The following is a 23,941-nucleotide window of genomic DNA, read 5'->3' as shown; positions in this document are numbered from 1 at the left end:
CCTTCCTTCCTTCCTTCCTTCCTTCCTTCCTTCCTTCCTTCCTTCCTCTCTTTTTTTCAGGCAGACCTAAAAGTGTAGTTTCCTTGCATTTACTGAAGTCCAAAAGGAGCAAAGGTGCATTTAGTACATTGACTCAGTCAACAAACTTTCTGTACTGGACGGAGAATCTTTTTCTATAGATATGGTTATTTGGAGACTAGCTAAGATAATTTGAACTGTTCGTGCTTTAAGTGAACAAGTAATTTAGCATTAACAAAATAATCTGTAGATACAGACCCTTGCCCACCTCAGGAAAAGTCCCAGTTGAAGGAAACAAGTGTGGGCTCTAGAGGATGGAAAGTTGTGAGTTCTAGGAGAAAGGGGCAGTCTTATAGGAAGCACACACTTGGCCAGTCTGCTTGCTCTTTTGAGTTAGTGTTGTAGTAATCCAATTTATGTTACCTTATGTAACCCAAATACCGCAGGGTAGCTTCTGTAACCCAAGACTGAGTCCTTCCACTCTTCTGTGACTTCTCATAGCTATGTCTTTACGTACCGAGGACTTCTCACTGAAGGAGCTCTGAGTTCTTTCCTATTGCTTCTTCTTAGCAACAGTGAAAACTAGAATCTTAAATGATTCCTGACAAGAATCGTGAGGCAGTATTCCTCTATAATTTCCTGAAAGGTAGGTATGTGTGTGGGTGGGCGGGCACACACTTTAAAGCTCAATCTAATTAAGGAAAGATGTAACATTTTTTTCTCTGGGTTTTTAATATGGTGTTTAAGCAGGGCTAAATTTTCAGTTTGGCTATTTTCTCTTCGGAAGAAAAGAAAATATTATGCTGCCTTTCTTGATTTTAACAGAAAAAACATGGACCCATTTGCCAGAAAACAGCCACTAAAAAGCGGAAGACCTTTGATTCCAGCCGGCAGAGAGCTGAAGGGACTGACATTCCCACAGTCAAACCTCTCAAACCCAGGGTAACTCTAGGCTTCTGAGCACTGTAAATCTTGTTACTGTTCTTTGTGAAACAATTGTGAATGTGAGTTTAGATAAACAAAACTCTGTGGTATGTGTTCAGAATAAATATCATCAGGAACATCAATTTTATTTTAATTAAAAACATGAATGAGTAAAAATGTCATTGATAATGAAACTTTATACAGGAAACTCTGTGGTCAGGTGGCCATTCTAGCAGTGTAAAACGTCACTGTGAGCTAGTTTATATTTAAGTGGCTTCTGTAAACTAACTATATGATGCTTTCTTGTGGGATAATTTGAGTATAAAATGAATTTGATAAAAATAAATTTCACAAAGTATATTTTTTTAATTAAATTGGTTCTGGAGAGAGCACTCAGCAGCTACTACTCTTTCAGCGAAATCAGGTTCAGCCCTTGTGTCCAGTAGCCCCCTTTCTTAATAAAGTTATTTGATGCTAGGCTGATCTGATATTTATCTGTGTTTTGCTCTCTGTGAATACTTACAGGAAAGATGGTAAGACTTGTCTAAAAATCATAAACCAGTATTTGAAGTTTTTCGTACTGGGTACCATTTATGTGATTACATTAGTTAAAGTAGGCAAGGTAGCTGAATATCTGAGTTAGTATGGGCTCATCGGTACAGAGAATGGCTTCAAGAATGAGAATCCTAGACTTTGAAGTGGTTATATAACATTCTATGCTGATTAGGCCAGTTAACTATCTATGTTCTGCCTTCACAATACTGATAGAGGTGGTGTCTTATGGGGTTATTGGGGAGGTTACACAAGACTATAATATTCAGACATTACCATTTTTTAAAAAAAGTCTTAATTGTTTTAGTAATAAAAGCAAAGTAAGATTATACTGAGTTGCTGTCTTGGTTCTCCCTAAAGTGTGATTCTTAGTGTATCAATAGCATTATTTGAGAACTTGTTAGAAATGCAGAATCTTGGGTATCACATATACATACACACTGAATTAAAATCTGCTGTTTACAAGATTCTTGGCTGAGTCACATACATATTAAAGTTTGGAAAGCAATTAGAAGACATTATAGTATAGTGTACTTCTTAATGTATTTATTTGTATTAAGGACACCTTGTAAAATTACAAGCACCTAAACGATAGAACAAACTCTAGTTTTGGTAAAATTAAAGACAAGATGCCGTGAACAGACTACCAGATACACATAAGAATGGCCTAAAGCAATTGAAATCCAGGCTCAACCACCCTAAAGAGAATATATAGGAAGTTAATGGGATTCTGTGGCCAAGAATCTGACATCATATAATAATAATACATGAAGGTCTTTTCATCTTAAAGGTAATTTCTCTAAGGTGAGTTCTTTAAGAATGTGTATCTTTTTAAATAACTACAGTCATGTGAGACACAAGATGAAGTATCCAAACTTGCATTGCCAGGATCTGGAATGGGCAGGGTTAAAGTTAAACCGAAGCCAAAAGGACAAGTGAGGAGAGAGGACAAGACACCTGTGCTAGAGGTTCTCAGAACCCTTCCTGAAGGGAAGAGGGCTAACTAGTAGTTTGTTTGTAAAGTGGTTGTTTGAACAGAGAAGATTACAGTAGTCTTTTCCTGTTTCTCATAGAGATGTAGGAGGCAAGTACTTGCAGTCATACAGCGCCTAAAACAGGTGACAGCAGATGCTAGCAAGGATGTGGAGAAAGAGGAACACTCCTCCATTGTTGGTGGGATTGCAAGCTGGTACAACCACTATGGAAATCAGTCTGGGGGTTCCTTAGAAAATTAGACATAGTATTACCTGAGGACCCACCTATACCACTCCTGGGCATATACGCAAAAGATATTCCAATGGATAACAAGGACACATGCTCCACTATGTTTATAGTAGCCATATTTATAATAGTGAGAAGCTGGAAAGAACCCAGATGTCCTTCAACAGAAGAATGGATACAGAAAATGTGGTACATTTACATAATGGAGTACTACTCAGCTATTAAAAACAATGAATTCATGAAATTCTTGGGGAAATGGATGGAAATAGAAAATATCATACTGAGTGAGGTAACCCAATCACAAAAGAACACACATGGTATGCACTAACTGATGAGTGGATATTAGCCCCAAAGCTTGGAATAGCCAAGATAAAATTTACAGACCATATAAACCTCAAGAAGAAAGAAGATCAAAGTGTGGGTGCTTTGGTCCTTCTTAGAAGGGGGAATAAATATATTCTTGAGAGCCAATATGGAGACAAAGTGTAGAGCAGAGACTGAAGGAAAGGCTATCCAGAAACTGTCTCACCTGCATCCATCCAATAGACAGTCACCAAATGCAGACACCGTTATGGATGCAAAGAAGTGTATGCTGACAGGAGCCTGATATAGCTGTCTCTTGAGAGGCTCTGCCAAAGCCTGACAAATACAGAGGGAGATGCTCACAGCCATCCATTGGACTGCACATGGTATCTCCAATGAAGGCATTAGAGAAAGGACTGAAGGAGCTGAAGGGGTTTGCAACCCCATAGGAAGAACAACAGTATCCATTTTCTAGTTAAATTAATAGTTTTCTAATGACAAGCCAATTATGAAATGATCCAGAAAAGTGTACATGTAAGGAAAAGACTGAAAGAGTGGCCAGGAATTAAAATTACCCTGTCAGATACCAGATATGCCATAAAGTTTCAGTATTTAAAATTCTAACACAAGGACCATTGAAGCAATGAAGTGAAAGGGGAAAATCAAGAATAGATTGACACTCATTTGCTTAGCTTCTGATGGTTGTTTTCTCTCTGTATTGGGATGGGTGAAGTAGGGAGTTAACACACAGAAACAATGGCATGACTGTCTTTTTAAAATAAGCTGAACTTATGTCATAATCTATACAAAATGAATGAAATACACAATGAATAAAAATAGAAATAATATTGAAAAATCAAAGACAAAACCTAACAGATTAGTAAATTAACTAATAGTTTTAAAATTACTGAAGATCCATACGAGTTGGAGAAAAAAAGGATACTTTCCTCAGTACCTACAAGAATTATTCCTAAATGACTAAAAGCCAGGGAAGAGGTTGCCATGCTCACACAGAAGGCTTCATGAGATGAATGCATCTTCAATCTCACTCATCACAGAAAATCCAATGAAGTCCTCAACACTGTACTCCACCTCTACAGCCAGTTCCAACCATCCCAATCGGTAAATTTTATCATATATAAAGGATCACAAGAGAGACATCTGAAGTGCAAGCACAGATGTTGTCTGTAGACGTGACTGTGGAGGACACTTTTTACCAGTGTCTGCCATGAGGAGAATTGTATTTAAAAGTCGCATACAATGCAGTCGCAGGTTTTTAATTTGGGAAACATCACTGATAGATTCCTGCTAAGAGAACATTTAAAATATGGCTTTACCTGAACTTTTGTTTCTATATATTAAAAAGTATATTTTGATGTGACTTTTCCTCATTTTTAGCCAGAACCACCAAAGAAGCCATCTAATTGGAGAAGAAAGCATGAGGAATTCATTGCCACCATAAGAGCAGCAAAAGGCCTTGATCAGGCTCTCAAAGAGGGTGGCAAACTTCCTCCTCCTCCTCCGCCTTCTTATGACCCTGGTATGTGGAGGGTTGTTGACACAAATGTTCATGTGGGGAGAGTATAGTAGCATTCAGTTTTTAAGTCGATATGAAATAGTTTTTTATCAAGAAACCTAATGACACATAATACTTAATTCTTCGTTGTCAAATAATGGTGATAATCCAAGAAGCCTGGGTATACAGATGTCACCGTACGGAGCATAAAACACACTGCTTCTCTTCACAGTGGTTTTATTTAAGCATAAGCTTTGTATTAGAATTACAATTATAAAATATTGATCTATAGAAAATCAGTTAATGCTCATTACACATTCATTAGAATTCAAATAGTTTTGTTGCTTGGTTCTTTAGTATCTCCCCTGAAAAGAAAGCTATAATATTTTTAAACTATATAATTAATTCAGAACCTCTGACGTATACCAATTACCCAAATTATGTTTTCAAATAATGTTTTATTACAGTTTGTACTGGGAAGCCAGAAGTTGTATTGCTTATTATTTTCAAAGTAAAAAGATTATAGCAAATCCATATGAGATACTAAGATTGACTTAAAATAGTAGGATTGACATTTTGCTATTGGCTATTAGAACATTCTTAACAGGTTGTTATTTTAATGGATACAGCCAACCACATTGAAATAGAATTGGTGCTCTACATTAGAGTTTACTTCTTAGCAAAGAGGATACTTTTTAGCAAACCTGGATGTGATTATTTTAAACATTTTATTTTAGAGGAGACACTTGCCAGCTATTTTAGTAAAAGGCCGAGTTGTAAGAATTTTAAGTATTGAATATTTAGGTAAGACTACTAATGGGACTAGTTAGCTTTTCTTGTCATAAGCCATAGATAATATGCCAATGAATGGATAAAGTTATATCCCAAGCAATAACAAGAACAAAGGCCTTTATTTTCAAAAACGGGCAATAAGCAGACTGAATTATGCCTACAGGTTATAGCTTGTCTACCCCTAAAGTATTAACGATCCTGTGTGTTTCTGGGATAATCCAACCGGGCTAGCTAGAACGCTTCTTGGTGTACATTTATGTTTCATGAAGTTGAGCTCCGTGCTCCAGAGGCATTTCTGTACATCTTAGCTTCTTAGCAGTACCTTCCATATCCCTGAAAGTAATGAAGGATGCCAGTTTGTCAGGGCAGCCTGAGCTGCAGGAATTCTCTAAGGTTTTGGTCTTGACATACACTTTGTTGTTGGATGTTTTAGACTGTTCCATTAAAAAGTAGGATTTTTTTCCTGAAATTTGAATTATGTCAATGAAGTTTTGAATTTAAACTATGTCTGCCATTTCTTGGAACCTCCCTTTAGAAAATACGCTTCTTGACAGTCTGCTTACCTATTTCTTGATTTTATTTTTAAAAAGACTTTATAATTTAAACTGTACCTCCGTTTATATTTTAATGTGCTTTTACTGTTTAGATACCATCAAGTTTATGTCTATAATGAAAACAGATATTTTTGTTTTCGTTTTCTTTTCTACTAACACTGGTATTTATTTATTTTTTCTTCAGTTTTTCTCAGATTGATTCAAATGTAGGAGAGCCTGACTTCTTGGACTTTTCCTTAAATAGCCCTACCAAATTTAGGTCAGCCAGGTTGGATGCTGTGTGGGATCAGGCTTCATGCTTATCAGATGCCATTATGTATGTTTCTCAGCTTGAATTCCTGACCGTCTTCCTGCCCGTTAGAGGTGTTCTGTCAGTGACTTTGTTCCTCCATTGCTATGCTTTAGATTACATTCAGTGTCCATATTGCCAGAGGAGGTTCAATGAAAATGCAGCCGACAGACATATAAATTTTTGTAAAGAACAAGCAGCACGAATTAGTAACAAGGGCAAATTTTCTACTGATTCCAAAGGAAAACCAGCTTCCCGGCCACAGGTAAATGGACAATTTGAAATATTTTTATAAATTAGTGAGAATGTGCTTCTTTGAGATTCACATTTTTATGTTTATTATCCATAGCACTAAACTATAAATTTTTAATCCGTCAAAATGGATGTGTTATTTCTAAGGGCTCTGGTACAAAATTCAAGTGACAAATTGAGAAAAAAAAGCACAAATTAATGTATTTAAAAGGTATTTCATTCCTTTCCCTAGTGCTGCCTTAATTGCATCTTATAGTTTTTTATTTAGTTTAAAATATATTCCAAATTTTGTTTACTCATAGTTCATTTCAAATGAATTATTTATTTTCAGATCATTAGAGTGTTCTAGATATATTACTGCTTATTTTTCATTCTGTTTTAGTCCAGGAATGTGTTTGCCAAAGTCTTTATGCTATTAAAGTGTGTTGTGTCGTTGTGTGCAGTCTTCCTTTTGTTTGTGTGTGTTGCATCACACCTGGGTTGTGCATCTGTATGCTGAGATGCACAGATGCCAGAAGGAACTGACTGACTCTTACTGACATTTCTTTTCATTCTCTCACCAGATAAAGATGGAAGGAAATTTGATAACAATCTTTAGTTTTGATTATAGTATTTTCTGTTTCTCATGCTAATTTTGACTCTTATATATCACATATTTGGAAATTTTCTTAGATTGTAATAATGTCTACATTTGTAATTCATAATATACAGTGCCCTTTATTGTCCTTTAAAATATCTTTTTATTCCTGGTGATTTTAAGTATATTATATCTGATAAGAAAATAGTCATTTCAACTTACAAATTTTAGTTTTGCTTATGTTTTCTTTCATTTCTTCAGCTTCAAAAGCTTTTGCCATTTTAGAGATTAGGATTTATAGTCTAATTATTTATTTCCCTTTTTTTAATGCCGTTTTGAAAGCATACTGGGTTGGTTGAGTGTTTGAACATATATATGAAATACAGTTATTCTTGGAAATTGTGCTGTCTTTCCTGTTGCTGCCTTCAGTTTTACACAGACACACGTCTATTCTTCCGCTACTTTATCATTCGTGCTAAGTACAAAGGCAAGCTTTGTATCCAGTGCCTTTCTGGTTCTTCGATACCATCCATCTGGAACCATTCCAAGTTTAGTTAGGTGTCAATGTGGCTAACTAAGTTTTATTTAGAAATCTGATCTGCATGCTGGCAGATAGTTCCTACAATCTCGGATGGGCTGACATAGCAGTTTCTTCTCACCTACTCTTAACATTCAGTGCTGTGAAAATGGTTTTCATCTAACTATAAACTTTTTATTTTTGTAGTTTCCTGAGATATTTATGGTTTTTGTAGAAGAATTGGTCTATGCAAACATTTTTGTTAAAAATAAAACTTATTTTGATTTCTATACTAGAATACTTTAATACTTTTATAAACATTTTGCTTGACTGGATTTAAGTATCAGTATTATTAAATTCACTCATAATGCTGCATAACTATCATAACCATCTATCTCTATAGCCTTTTCTTCATGTAAAACAAAGCAAACAAACCCCAGTCATTAGGGATTATGAGCTGTTGAATTACTAGTTTGTATCCCCTAATATCAAAATGATGTTGATTTGTTTTTAATTTTCATTATTTTAGTATAAGCCATCTCCGCTTAAAAAATCCAATCCTCCTGGAAGCACATCATCCGGATCTTCCAGACTGCCACAGCCAAGTACTACTAGCAAAACAAGTGTAGGTAATGCGATTCCATGTGGCCAATCAAACAGACAGACAAAGAAAACCATGTCAGTTGATAAGGATATGCCAAAATAGTCAACTTTACATTATTAGAAAAGTTAGACATGAGAAATTTAACTTAGTCATTATTTCTGGGTAAAATAGAAATAACTCTGAATAGCAACTGCAGCCACATTCGTTCCTTTCTTTATTACTTGAAAGGCCACAATGTTCTCACACATTTTTTTGTATGTGTACTTGAAGCTGTCCTATAAAACAAGTACTAATGGCTTAAAAAGGAAACCACTAAAGTGGGTGTTATTTGTGTGTCAGAGATGGGATAAAAATGAGAACTGGACGCATTCCTTACTAATAGTTTTAAATTCTTTCTTTTGTTGTTATAGGCACTATTACTTATTTATGGCACTAAGGAACTGCTTTCCTTGTTAGAGACTCTATGTGAATTTTCTTCCACACTATTGTTAAAGTCCTGTTGCCTTTTTATTATAAGGTGTGCCTGCGGGTAAAGCGGCTTCAGTTAACAGTCCTTTGGGAAACAAACCTCAGACCTTATCTCCTTCTCATAGAGCAATAGCAGCCCCTCAGGCAGGGTAAGTCCATGCTGCATGTGCTTAGTGCTGTGTGTTGAAATGACAGCAGTGCTTTGTGTTTGTCCTTCCTCTGTTTCTCGGATTCATGTGTTTCTTTTAGAATATTTCTGCTAAAGAGACATTCAGTGATAGTGTTGAAAAATCCAAGCAGACCGGTTTCAGAAAAATATAGTTGGTATTCATCAAGATCCTTAATGTATTTGTGGGGTGTGTGTGTGTGTGTGTGTATGTGTGTGTTTGTTTGGGCGAACAATTTTACTTTGATGTATCTAAGGAAATAACATATAATATTGAGGGTTTAGTAATAACTAATATATTGAGGACTGTCTGAGAGACACTGCTGAATATTTTACATAGGATTTAATTGTCTATTGTAGTCATGGAGGAACTCAGAGAATCAGATTTCTTTAAATGTATATAACTTTTAGGAAATGTCAGGTGCTGAGTGAGATTTCTTTAACCAGAAAACAGTCAAACAGTATTATTATAATGTATAAAAATCACTAAATATATAATTTTGATGGAATAATATGTATAGAGATGTATATAAAGATATTTGGAATCATAAAAATAAGTATATTTTCATAATAATTTTACTATGAGAAAAAGATTTCTGTAGTATGCCTGTATTGTCTGAAGTGTAATATAATGGAAACTAAACGTATTTGTAGACATAATATAGATATAATATTCTGTATATACAGCATATATGGAATTATCAGTAAATTATTATGTACTAATAATTTTAGTCTTCCTATACTGTATCATTCTATATACATGGCTTTTAGTGAAATAGCTTCTACTTTCAACAATGTATTATAATGTTGGAAAACTTAATAAAATTAGGCATTTTATTATCTAAATACTTATTTTCAGAAATTTACTTTCTTCTGTTAATAAATTACAAAACTACAAAGACAATACATAAAACAGAAACAAAGACAGAAGATTTTGTCTTTTTTTTGATACTCAGTTGGTTAAGGATATATTGCTTACATAATTTTCAAGAATAATTTATCTCTGACTCACAGGCACTTACTTTCATGAAGAAAATTTACAGAGGAGTATTTGTCAGTTGTGATTAGCCATCTTTTCCCCTACTCAATTCAGATGGCTTAGGAAATCCAAGATATACAAAGACTTTGACTCTAGGGAGAGGCCTCGTAAGCATGAATACCTGTGCTCAAATCACCAGCACCCATGTGACATCCAGGCATGATACTACAGTAACTGTAATGCTAGCATTCTTCTGGTGCTATGGGGGCAGAACAGCAGGTTCTCTGGAAGCTCACAGACCTGCTAGCCTGGTTTACATAGCAGAAAGCAAGAGACCAGTGCCAGAAAGGTAGAAATGAGGGCTGATTCTTGACACTGCCCTCTTCCCTTCACATGTGCCCCATGGTACAAAAACACCTGCGTTCAGACACACCAATATGTACACAGACACACAAAGTTTAATGGGATGACATGTAGGTCTGTGGTGGGATAGTTGCATGGCATGTTCAAGGCCTTGGGGTCAGTCTCCAGAATCAGCAAAAGAAATAAATGAGCAAAACCACAAAGCTGAAAGAATAAAAACTAACAAAATACTGATAAAGTACAAGGAGTTACATGCCTTTTTCTTATTTATCCTCTGGTGGTTAGTAAACAAAAATACTGATTTCTTTTTTTTCTTCTCTACTGGTCAACTCATTATATAGTAATGCATAGGCACAACAGTTAATTCTACATTACCTTTTTACCATAGCAAAGAGAATTGCTTTTAGTACTCCTTTTAGTGTTTTAGGTATTGCTAACTATAAATTAGAAGGTAATATTTTTCAATACTTCTGTTTGACTGATGATTTTCTTTTTGGTTGGAATAAGTTGTATAGTAAACTTTTAAAGTAGACTGTGCACATGAAGCTGACTGTTAGAATTTTTCAAAAAGCATTTTGGAACTGGGTAGATGGCTCAGTAAAGTATTTGCTATACAGACATGAGGTTTAGAGTTCTGATCCCAAGAAGCCATGTAGCACTGAGTGGGCATAGCAGTCTACCTGTGTCTCCAACCCTGGAAGGTAGTGTCTGAGTTCCCAGATTAAACTGGCTGCAAGGCTAGCTTCACTCAGGCTTGACTGAGAGACCTTGCTTCAATGACTAAGGAACAAGGATGACTCCTGATACCAACTCCAGTCCTGTCCGTATACATACTTGAAGCCACACACATCCAAAAAAAATCAGATCAAAACAAAACCAGAGATTATGTACACATCCATGCAAACACCGTGCACACACATGAGACAGAGGGAACAAGCCCAACAGTGAATGAGGTAGAAAACGAGGCACTTGTGTTCTGCTGGGCTACTAAGTAGATGTACAACTTTGAGTTTGTCTCTCTGACAACTCTGTGACTGTGTTTATAAAGACTTTCATAAGAAGCCTAATCCAGAACCTGATTTATATTATCCCGAAGAGAAAGTAGGTTTTTACTAACAGGCAAAGATTTTGAATATATGCTTTTCCAAGTATTGCACTGCATATAATGCCATGAAATTGAACAGGTCTGATGCCCCATAACATACTAAATTGGCAGTCATATGTGTTCAGATTCTAATTGTCTAGATAGAAGGCCCTTCTTGAACCAGAGTTATTGTTTGCTTCTAGTATAGTTTCAGTATTTCAGTATTAATTGGAGATTACTATTCTCCTATTATGTACTAGAAGCAGTCATCAGCTATCTATGGAATGCCAGCTACCATTTCTGTGTTGGAATCTTTAGAGCAGTGATTCATTTTATTGTGTTCTTTGTTACAGTGTAAACACCATGTTGATTGAATTGAAGGGGAAAAAAGAAACCCTAACTAAATATCTGACGGTTTTATGGAATGATTGATAAAAACTAATGAATGGACAAGTTACAATTTTCAACTATAAGCTTGTTGGCTCATAGAATAGTGGTTCTGTAAAAGACTTTCTTAAAGGTTTCCTGGCAATGACCTTTTTCAGCATTGAGTCAGGATTGAAGACTGGACTAAGGCATTTGGTCAGCCGTAACACTGAAGGTACTGAAAATCATCTGAGCTTGATAAATGTTAGCACTTCATGAGCCTACAGCTGTTTTAAGCATTGTCTATAGCATTTAGCATAGTCCAGGTTTCTCATGTATTATGGTCTTATGCATCATATATTGGGATCATGACATTTTAATATTTGTACTTGAAAAAAGTCTTGTGTTTGATAATTAAGTTCTAGATAACCTGTGGTTATTTCTATAATCTTTTTAAAAACAAAAATTCAAATAGATTTTTTTCATCCTAATTCTAAAAGTTAATTTTATTTAGCCTGGGAAAATTTCAGAAATATGATGCAACACTGAGTTATTAAATTCTGTGACTTTTGAATAAGACTACAGCTGTGTTCTTGCAAGCTCTGCTTTCTTAATGTTTGTCATTTTAAATATATACCAAACATATTATTTTCAATAGCTATAATTTACTTCAGTTACTGTAAAAACATAAACCTGTTTATATTTATCATAGTAGATGGGATAAAATGTCGAGGTGCAGAGTACATGTAGGAACATTAGTGAGTGGGGGTTGTGTGTATGTAAACGTGTGTGTGGTGTGTGTGTGTGTGTGTGTGTGTGTGTGTGTGTAGGCCTGGAGTCAGCGTTGACTGCCTTTACCTCCTCATCGTTTAAAACAGGGTCTGTCATTGGATCTCTAGTTCATAAACTGCTAGCATCGCTAGCCATAGCTGGGAGTCTTCTGACAGCTCCGGCACAGGCACACAGGATTACGCTCAGTTTTGTACATGGTTTCTGGGGATTCAAACTCATGTTCTTCTTCTCTTTCTTGTGCAGCAAACATTTTTCTGATTGAGCCACCATCTCCCTAACCCTGGAGAACATCTTCAAATAAAAAGTTGAATTTGATTATCAATGTTATTGTATTAAATTAGTAAGAAATGTCACTAGATTTTATATGATAAAAACGTGTTCCCTTAATTTTTTTCTTTGACATCTATTTGTTTTGTGTGTGGATGTGTATACCAAGGCATATAGGTGGAAATCCTAGGACAACTTGTGGGCAAAGGTGTTCTTTTTCTCACCATGTGCGTCCTGGGGATTGAACTCAGGTCATTAGGCTTAGCTGAAAGCAAGAAAACTTGCCAACCCAGAAACCTCTTTCTTTTGTAGAATAATGTTCTGGCATATGATTGAAGCTATTATGTTAGGGTGATTTTTTTTTTATTGTGGAGTTGATATACTGAAATAACTATGATGGATAAGGATACACACACACACACACACACACACACACACACACAAATCATCCTAGAGCTTTGAATGTCACAAAATATAACATAGAATACCCTTACTATACAGAGATTCATAACATACAGAGGTCTTATAAAATAACAAATGCTACCTGGTAAATTTTTCCAGTATGATTCCAGAAATCGTCCTTTGATTATTCATCAATCTATGCTGTTTTCTGTAGTTAAAGACTCTTCATTAACAGGGAAGTTTATTTCTCAGTGGACTTATTCTTTATATCAGCAGTAAACAAGGAACTTTTCTTAAGTTGACATTTACTTCAGGTCACAAATAGGTTAAGATTATTACCAAGTATTTCCTAAAGTGGCCATTCAGCTATGAATACTTTGAAAGCTCAAAAGATTGCTGTAGATCATCTTGATAATTAATTGACATTTATAAAATTTAGTTTGTGTATACAACCTAACAATAGGAGACTGTAGCAGAACATATATTTGACTTTAGCCCCAATAACATTTACTAAAATTTGGTCTAGGAAACATTGAATTATGTTTTATCTAAAATAGACTCATTTTTATAGGCAGTATATAAACTTCTATGTAGGGGTTTATATTTTCTGTATTATAGTGGGTTGAATGTAACTCATATGTCTGGCAGGACTCGTCCCTGGGGCCTCCCTCTCAAGTAGATTTCACAGTGTGAGCGTCCTCCCAGCTCTCCTGTCTGTGTAGTACAGGAGACAGCCATCCTGGATTGTTATCTCATCCTATGTATCACGTCTTGTTCACATGTAGGAGTTACATATTTGTTACCATAATTAAACAGTCTGTTTTTAGTTAAAGTATACTTAAAGTTCATTTGTGTTGTGTGTGGTGCTGAGGATTAAATCCAGAGCTGTTTCTCTGAGACAGATTTTATTCTTTATCCATAAAACACGGATACCTTTTAAAGGTAGTGTTTTTGACAGTACTGCTTTAATAATTATTTAACACTTAACAATTGAAAGAAAAATTTAACTAATTAGAATTTCAAGTCATTGGATTCTCTAATCTTTTATAAATTAAAGTGAAATTTTAATCTCAAAGGCTTGTAGAAATTATGTTTAAAACATTGACTGAAGGCTGTTTGTAATGTACACACCACTACATATATACTGTGAGCACCAATTTTGACTACATAGACAAAGAATATCAAATGACTGTAGCATTCCTCCTGAGAGACCCATACGTTCTGGAATGATAATCCGATTCTTTTTGGATACTAACCTCTTTAAGAACTCCACTCTTTTGTTTGCTACTGTGTTTTCTCAGATTTGCAGTGTCTGAGTAATTTAATGAGAAAAACATAAAAACACAATTGGATGAGCAGATATCTTTTTAAAAGAATATATGTGTGCATAATATGTATATGTATAATATATAGATGTGTGTATATAATGTATGTATATAGTATGTATAGATGTGTGTGTGTGTGCGTATACATACATATCTTTGAGACTGGATCACTGTGTAGTTTTGTTATATCTTAGAACTCACTATGTATACTAGACAGGGCTAAAATTTTCAGTGGTGGGATTAAAGGCATGCACTACCACACCTAGCTCAAGAATATATTTTTAATGCCCCAGATAGCCTGATTCTTACCAGCCATTTGAGATAGTTTTTCTAATTTGTTAATTTTCCTATTCTCTCTTATAAATTGATATTGGTTGTTGATGGTATATGGTTGGACTATATGATTGGCTAATGTAAAACAATGACTTCTCCAGCAAACCCGCAGTTAGCACCAACAGCCGCTAGATGGAGATATGGCATACGTTGTGTTTAAAAAGGTTTCACAATGGTGTCGTTAGTTAATGTCTTTCCTGTGACATTAAGAATGATCATGTCTTTTAAAGTATAGATCATGGTTTTCCTTTTTGCTACATATATTTCAGAAATAAACTCATCCCTTATTTGAGGGTGAGATAAGGTAAATATATAAGCACTCCATATTCACTTACTATATTTTTTAAATGCAAGGGAAATCATAAAGTAAAATAATAGAGAAGAGAGGTTCTTCTAGATCAGGGAACATGAATATTATTTTATTTGTGAATAAAAGATTGAAGGTTCTTTTAACTTCATACAAACCATACTTTCCTGACTTATTCCCTACTCAGGATAAATATGGCATTGAATCTGCATAGAAATTGGCAGAGTGGCTGGATAGCCTAAGGATGGCACTATGTGAACTCCGATCTGTGACAGGGGTTTTGTCTTGACAGGTTATTAAGGGAAGAGGGTGAATTTCTAGTGAACCAGAATGTCTTTTTAAAAAGAAAAATAATCTTTATGTCTACATAATTCTTTAGAAGCAAGCAACAGTAGCAGTCTCCTTATGGGTACACCTTTATATATTTTGATAGTAAGATGGACAAGTTAGGCCCTCCACTTCGAACTGGAAGACATGTGCAAAGGTTGTATGGCAGTGATACAAAGTCAAACAGTGCCTTCAAAAGACATGAGCTAGTACCCATTTGCAAGTAAGTACTTATGATGCAGTTTGGTTGGCCTTTATCAGATAGTTCTTACAGGACCTATATTATAGAATGCTGTAATTTTCTTGGCTTTTATGTAAAAGTAACCTTCCCTTTATCATTTTAAGTTGGTTTAGTAATAAATGGCCTTCAAGTGTATAAAATATTTTTATTATTATTGACTTTCTATTAAAAATTAAACTCGATCATGTTTTAATTGTGGCAGCACCTTCAACAGTTTTTATGAATGTAAAGATGTTTAGGAGCCTTATAAAGAAACGTGGAGGCCGAGTTACATAGTGAAGCAGAAGATAAGCTATAACTAGAAGAAGGTTCTTTAGGGTCTATAAACTTGATGTGATGATTCAGAAGAGCTGTGATGCTACCAGATACACACATGCATCTCTTCTGGCCTTCTGGCCAAGAAAACTGGCAGTTGGAGTCATTCTTGAAACTCCTTGTAGCATGAGATTTCAGGATACACAGATTTGGGCTTATAGTATCTATCAATTTTAGACATCATTTTTCAGTGATGAAATTGGGATGTAACAAATGAATATCTTTTTAAAATTTCAAACTTATTATTAACAAAGTTAACAGTGCATCCTGCTTATTATTCATCATGAAATATGATAAATTCAACTAAGCATGCAATTAAACAGTTACAGGGAAAGACTGTAACCTAGCATGGCTGCTTCTGTGTAGTTAGTGGTCATTTGTGGAAGGAAACATTGGTTCTGAACTTTGAGTTGATGTCAGGGGAAATTGTCTATGAAAAAGTTGAAGTGTAATTTCATAACTAATCCACTGTATTATTTTTTGAGCCATATCACATAAAATTCACATATATATGTAGTGTAAATACTTAACTAGGTTGAGACTGGGAAGAAAAATGTTTTGAGTATTTGAGCAACATGTTAAGAATTGATCAGCAGGTAGTTCTTTCTCATTGTTTCAGAATGGCTCTTACAGTCAGAGTTCATGTCTTAGAGGATATTAGGAAAAATAGGCATATAGTATAATAGATATTTAGGCTGATAATCTGATATTCTTTCATTTCAGTCATTTAAGTTTGATACATTTAAAAATATATTTTTATGTCTGACAATACTTGTAGAGATTTTGAAAAGAAAAGGAAAAAATGTGCATTCCCTATCTGTATGCCAACTTCTTGATGATTTTTTTAATATATAGATATTAATTTAGAAAGGTATGGCATGATTCCACTTCTACATTACAAAAATAGACTAGAATAAACCTCATATAGACTTGGGAACCATTTGAAGAAGTCTTAGGTATCTCATAAGTGCACCTAGGTGCTTCCTTTTTGCTGAAGAAGTGATTGCTCAGAATAACTGAGCTGTAGCATTGTGTGTTGAATGTGGTGTTCATAGTGTTATGTAAGTTCAAATACTAATCTGGCCACATAATAGCATTACAGATTACACAGTCTCTAAACACAGGTTCTCCAAGCTGGACATGTGGTACAGTATATTTATACAATATCTCAGAAACAAATAAATTGTCAGCATGGAAGGAGACAGCATCGGTATAGTTAGTACAGTAAGTATTTGAAGGATAGCTACTAGTTCTATATATTTTGAAAGTAGTTATTTGACATTTAGGGTGCTTCCAAGTTTACCACGTAAATAGAGTAGAAGAATTTCACCCAAAGATTGGGAACCTTATAAGAATTTGTAAAGTTTTTTTTCTTGTTTTTTGCTTGTTTGCAAATGAACTTAGTCCTAAAAGAAGAGGCGGGGACTTATGCCATACTGATTTTCCAAGTCTTGAATCTGAAGCATACGTGGAGTCACCTTGGTTAAGTTACTCAAGGGCTTTCTGCCTCAATTGTTTCAGCTAGCATGAAGTTATTTATTAAAACTGAATAACTTACTTAATACACAAATGTATTTAGGGTATAGTAGTAGCTACTGAAAGTTAACATGTAGAGTAGCAGTAACAATAGTGTAATCAACATGCTACATTTTAATATGAATTTATATCTTAAAACCTTTATGTAATGTTGATGATCAGTTTACCAATGAGGAAACAAGTTATTATTATTGCTATTACAAAGCTAATTTTAATCTAAATTTATGTAAATTCCATAGCTTTTCATGGTAATGTTGTATCATAATTTAGATGTATATGTTTCTTTGATTCCTAAAGTTTCAAAATGTGATTTGAAAATAATAAGTCTCCCTTATATCAGATATTTCAGTCTGTGCAGGTGGTGAAATTAAATCGTTATTTTTTAGTCATCGTAAGAACTTTCAAAAAATGAATATTATTTCAGCTAGCAAGCGAATTTTCTTATTTTAAGTATATCCTATATTCTTTGCGTTTGCAATAATACTTGTGTAACATTTACTTTGGAGTTGTCTGTCAACAGTAGTAGTGTCCATGTTGAGAGCAGTTACAAATGAGGCTTTGTAAGGAGGCTTTAGAAAGAAGCTACTAGGCATAAGTAATGCTTTGGTCTGTGTGATACTTTATAAAGCTGATGCTATGCAGTTACCATTACTAGTCACTAATTCTACTTGTTTTCAGATTAAAAATACTTACTTGGAAGTTATTCTGTTGAACTTCTCTACAGCCTGTGTTTTTCTATCTACTCATTTAGAAAGATAAGTCTAGACACATTAGCTTCAGCGCTTCTTATCACCCATCCTTTCCTCTTGCAGAGCTAACACCAAGTCTCGAAATACCACACCTCCTAGTTTGGCAAGAAATTCTGTGCCAGGCGGGCTTATCAACAAAAGAAAGACTTTTACTGAGAGCTATGCAGCCAGGTATGTTTAGCTCTGCTAACCTAATAGTTAGAAATGAAAAATAGACAATGGACTATTTATACTTAGATCTTTTTTCTTTATTATAGAATTCAATATGTCTTTCAAATAGAATAGAAAATGTTGAGACATGAATACTGTTTTCTTACACTTTAAATTGTAAATATTCAAATATTTCTTGTTCAGTTTTACTAGATTTGTTTATCTTTATCTTTTTTTTCTGGCATGTTTAAATATCAAACATAGTATTAACTGTGCAAATGAAGCTTATGAATATCACTATTGTAATAGTCCACATTTTGGCATTGAAGTCTATCCTGAAAAAACTTTATGTGTGAACACACACACACACACACACACACACACCCGTGAGAAACATTAATATTATTTTTGAATGAAAGGATAAAGAGAAAAGTGGAAAAATGAGAATTAAAAGATAAGTTCAAAGTAGCAAGATTGTCCATAAGAGACATGAGACCTGGGCAAGTATGAGCCGTGAGCTGCAAACTGGAGTTTAAAATGTGTAGTACAGAGTGAGCAATGGCTGCTGGGATATTGTTCTTGATGTCAATAAAGCAGAAAGGTACACTTTCTCTGAAAAAGTCTACTTAGTCTGTAGGTCTTAAAAATTGTCTCAGGGAACTCAATGATCAAGATCCTGGGTAACATAATGAATAACTTAAGTAATATCCTGTCTATAAATACAGGATAACTTCATGGTGTGTTTCACTGCAGACCAAGGACTTGATACCCTATGATCTACTACAAACTTGTGGTGTGTGTATTCTAAGTGTGTGTGTAGTAGCTGCTTTGTCTCAAGGGTGTAGCATTCCAGGTTGTTGAGAATTCTGATGTAAGCCAGGCATAGGTTCAAACTTCAAGCTTGTCCTCTCTTAGCTGCCTGTCAGTATTACCTTGGATCTTCCTAAAACTGAAGCGATAGTGAGATTTTGAGATCTTTGGGCATCTGTGCATTTGCCGTATAAATGTTTGCATAACTAATAATAATAATATTTGTAAACAGCAGTGAGACATGAATTACTGTGCTCTCAGCTAGATTATTGAATAAATGCTGTTAGTATCTGTTGGGCTTTTGTTGCATACATATCAAATACCACATATGAGCCTGTTTTTTAGAGGCCGAATGTGAAATGTGGTTTTACTATCATACATAAACAGTTTTACACATGTATATCTCTGTGTATTTTCAATCAAGGTTCTGAGTGAGATTAACATTCTCTTAAATATGTGTGTACCATATAGTACCTGTACTATAAAATGTAATATGCAGAGAAGTCATCAAAAGAGAAAAAAAATGCTAACCAGCAGGAGCAGAAATTTCACACTAGGAAATGCAGTTTTTCTTAAATGATTGCTAGCTCACAAGAAGCAAGACCATGCTTGTTGACTTCTTAACACTCTTACATCTCAGATTGAAATAATTATGATTGTAACAGTCCAAGGTAGGTGAGATTCTTATTTTTTCTAAGAAAAATAGCAGATTTACAGTCTCAAAATTGTTCTTGGAGAAACATCCACACATGTGGCATGAAAGTGTAAATCTGTTACTATATATGTATCTATATACTGAAAAGACCAATTATTAAGTAAATAACAATATTTGATATATTTTTGATTAGAGATTGGTATATTAGAACTTATTACAATCTTTTTCTCAGCAACAAACAGGAAATACAAAGTTTTATAAAAAAATTCCACTTGAATATACAAATTTTATACATGGGCGTCAGTTTAAAGACCACTGAAACTTTTTGACATAAAATTTAAAACTCTCAATGATAATGCAGAATATATAAGTAGATATAATATGCACTTTTCATAAAATAGAATATTTAAACCAAAAATTCATTTTCTAAACTTTTCTGTACAAATCACTAAATTAATATACAATTTTAATAGAGCTTTCAAATGCTTCATGACTTTTGATTAATCATTTGAAAATACATGTGAAGAACAAAGGTGTAAAGGTAAACAGGACAAGGCAAAAACAGTGTTGTGAATGCTGCACGAAGTTAGGGTAGTTGAGACAGTTTGATATTAATTCTTGGATAAATAACTAGAATGAACCGATTAGGGCAAAGGACTTAGTCACACAGATGACTAGAACTCTGCTGCACTTCAGAACGCGCCATGCAGATATTCAGAGTATTCTGAAACAGACTTAGACGTATGGGAAAATGAGTTAGGGTGCTGTGCATGTAGACCCGTGAGTGGACCCTTGCTGTTGATGTGTGTGCATGCACACACACACACACACGCACACATGCACGCACACACCAATAAATGAGTTACTAGTAAACTAAATGCCTCAAAATTTAAAAGAAAGCCATTAAGGTTTTAGGAAACCAGGGTGTTGTTATCTGAGATAGGAAGATATTTCCTGAATAGTTTACTAAATGCCGACTGAAAGCAAAAGATATATTGTTCAGACTAAACGTGGATAAAAAGTAATGCTGCCAAAGCCCGAGACACATGGAAATCATATTGGGGAGGTTACCATATACAGCCAGTTGTGTCCAAGTCTTTGACATTTGACACTTCATTGTCATGTGCAAAGTTCATTTTTGAGAACTGTGCTTACCAAAAACCATGAAAAGAAAAATCTTACAATATTTTAATGACCTAGTGATTTTGTGTTGAGTCTTCTTTATGACTATCTTTGGCCACATGAGGCCAATGGACAGTGGGTTGGACTTGCCTGACTGACACTCGTATGTAGGGTTTTCTCCAAATACAAAGTGAGGGTGAACTCATATAATTAATATCTCTGGGGTTTGCTGGGAGTGAAGACAGGAAGGAACAGCAAGCATATTGTCAGTAGAAGAAATACCAGAGCAAGAGAAATGTGAAGAAAAAATGTAGGAATATGTATATATTAAATCTCTGTGAGTAATCACTTTATACTTACTGCATGAACAAAAGAAAAATTTTTCACACAAAACATGATTAAAAAACATACAAACTTCACGTGCTCTCAGTTAGCGCATACATTGATTAACACTTATGTACAGAATTTAGTAATGCCTAGTAAAGTTTTAATACTTGTACGAAATACTTACTAATGAGTGATCTTGTTGAGTATTTAAATGACCTTTTATATTTTGAATTAATATATATTTTACTGGCAGAAAGCTGGTTTAATTTTTCTGTTATTCGCTCTTGATTTATTTAATATTATGTCTGTAGTTTGCAAGAGTTACATCAAGTTGTAACTTACTCTCAACATCTAACAGTTTGTCTCCATTCAGAGAACGTTGATGATAATCCAAACTCTTCCTCCTGGGAGTACAATAGAGAGAGAGTACGGAGCATGCTCGCCTCTGCCTCTCGGCAGTTTTCTCAGGGGAAACCACTTGAAGTCAATTATTTTTCAGCTGAGAACTTTGTTTTGATTTGTTTTGTTTTGTTGAGACAAGGTCTTATCTATAGCTCAGTTTTCCAGGAACTCCATTTGTAGCTGAAGGTGCCTTTGCCCTTGCCTCCCGATGGTAGAGTTACAGAGGCTAAGCCACCGTGCCTGGCCCCCAGGCATGCTGTTAACTTGAACTAGAGGAATATTAACATTGGCACTACGATTTTAGTTTCTGCATATTAATTACTCCATGTTCTGTACTGGGTCATGGTAATAATTACTGACATGAGTGAAATTGATTTCTATACTTCTTTCTCTACTTCTGTAGGCCAGATGGAGACTATACATCTTCAGTTAATGGTGGAAACCTTAAAGGCATCGAGGGAAATTCATCAGGACATTTACCAAAATTCTGCCATGAGTGTGGGACAAAGTACCCTGTGGAGTGGGCAAAGTTCTGCTGTGAATGTGGCATTCGGAGAATGATTCTGTGAACAGAGTCAAATGCTAAGAGTCCAGATTCAGAATTTAATGACTATTGCTGCTTTGACACCCATGGCACTTCTTATAGTTAAGTTGTGCTAAAGCTATTTATAGTACCATTTCCCTTAGTCTTTGAAAATAATCCTTTGGCTGTATAATGTGTTTATGTGTGTGTGTGTGTGTGTGTGTATGTGTGTGTGTGTATACATACATACACATACATATGTATATATATTCTGTATATAATAAATTTCATTCCTTCAGCCTGTGTGATTCAAGGAAATACTTAAGTTGTTATGACATCACTGTCTTAGGTAGTGCTCTTTGGCTGTTTAAATACATTAGTATACTTGCACAAGCACCCCACTGTAGTGATGAGCCCTGCAAGCGTTAGGATAATCACACTGCTGAACAAGAAACCAGAAGAGGTGCTGTCATTGGTGCCTGTCATGAATAGTATCAGAGGAGAATGAGATATTGGAGAATGTTACTGAAGAGAATGTTATTTATTCGTTATCAATGGGGGTGAGGTTATTTTCCTAGCTGAGCTCTTCAGCAACTAGTGTTAAATTCCTTAAATAAATGATGAAAAGGAAAACCTGGTCCACATTGCCAGTCACTTCATGGATTATCAGTTACACAACCTAATTAAAAATTTAAACATATATCCTCCTTCTGGGAACATGTGACTATGCAATCTCCTTTTCAGAAATGTATCTTACTCTGCTTATAACTGAATGGCTGATTTACCTCCATCTTAGTTGCCCACATTTTCTTTTCACTTCCAATTGTGTTCTGAGATTTTTATATTTCTTTCTTTTGGCATAGCTCCTGTAAAGAGTAGCTTTAGTAGTCTTTGCAGTATTCAACATTTTATAATATCTTTATTTCTGTGTGTGTTTATAAGAAATTAATCCATTTTAAAACAGTTCAGCTCACCCAATAAATAATAATTGTGGTTACCATTAATTCTGAGCATGCACACAAAGCTGATTTTTAGTTCTCGTGGTTCATATTGTTACAAGTACATTGAATGAATATCTCCTTTTTACTATTCATGTTTTCTTTAGTGCTTAATGTTTAGGCAATATACATATTACAGTGAAGGTGTATTGAAATGTTCTACATAGCTGGCTTACATAAGCCTAGCTAAAATACATATTTTCCCTTCCACTGACTGACATAGGTCTTGCTCATTCACACCTTCAGTGCACCAGTACTTACTGGCCCGTTGCTCTGGCAGAGTGTGTCCCACAGTCCTGTAGTAATTACGATACACAAGCGCCAGTAGTGTTGTGTGTTGATGCATTTCCTTCTTATCTGTTGTTTACGATTCACGATGAATATAGAAATCCATTGCCTAGACTTTCATTTCTGAACTTTATTTACTTCTTGCATTCTGTTTTATTTTCCTTTGGGAGGGGAATTTAAACTTGTGGTAATGAGTCATACTTTTGTTCACCTCGTGCTTTCTTTCTTCTTAGATTATTTCCCTTGTTTATTCTATTTGGTCATCTTGATAAACACATTCAAAACTGGTCAGCTTCAGTAAGCAGTAGCAGGCCGAAAAGACTAATCTAAGAAGACACTTTAGATTTTCGTCTTATTAATTCCTCTTTTTTCCTTCAATTGGTTTCAGATATCTGAACTTTTAGTTCATGTCTGTTTTTATCTAGGAATGAGCACTGTTTCCTCCTGTTGCATTTTTAACTCTATAGTCCTTGATGCTACTTAAGGAGTGGCTGGATACGTTGGATTTAAGGAGTGGCTGGATACGT

The 23,941-nt window shown here is 34.9% G+C and overlaps 1 protein-coding gene across 1 annotated transcript in view; it reads left to right on the top strand.

The window, feature by feature from the left end:
* Nucleotides 1-22,285, top strand: part of Zc2hc1a (zinc finger C2HC-type containing 1A) — a 35,106-nt gene extending 12,821 nt beyond the window's left edge. The window contains exons 3-9 of the mRNA XM_028767317.1: nt 844-960; nt 4,417-4,558; nt 6,286-6,434; nt 8,045-8,144; nt 8,637-8,736; nt 18,203-18,310; nt 22,009-22,285. Of these exons, the coding sequence (XP_028623150.1) occupies nt 844-960; nt 4,417-4,558; nt 6,286-6,434; nt 8,045-8,144; nt 8,637-8,736; nt 18,203-18,310; nt 22,009-22,174 (882 nt within the window). The 3' untranslated portion in view covers nt 22,175-22,285. The remainder of the gene's footprint in view (nt 1-843; nt 961-4,416; nt 4,559-6,285; nt 6,435-8,044; nt 8,145-8,636; nt 8,737-18,202; nt 18,311-22,008) is intronic.
* The last annotated feature ends 1,656 nt before the right edge of the window (nt 22,286-23,941 follow it).

Source organism: Grammomys surdaster, unplaced genomic scaffold (genome assembly GCF_004785775.1).
Source record: "Grammomys surdaster isolate TR1022 unplaced genomic scaffold, NIH_TR_1.0 63, whole genome shotgun sequence".
Lineage (NCBI taxonomy): Eukaryota > Metazoa > Chordata > Mammalia > Rodentia > Muridae > Grammomys > Grammomys surdaster.
Note: the sequence above shows the minus strand (reverse complement) of the source record. Positions and strands in the feature narration are given on the sequence as shown.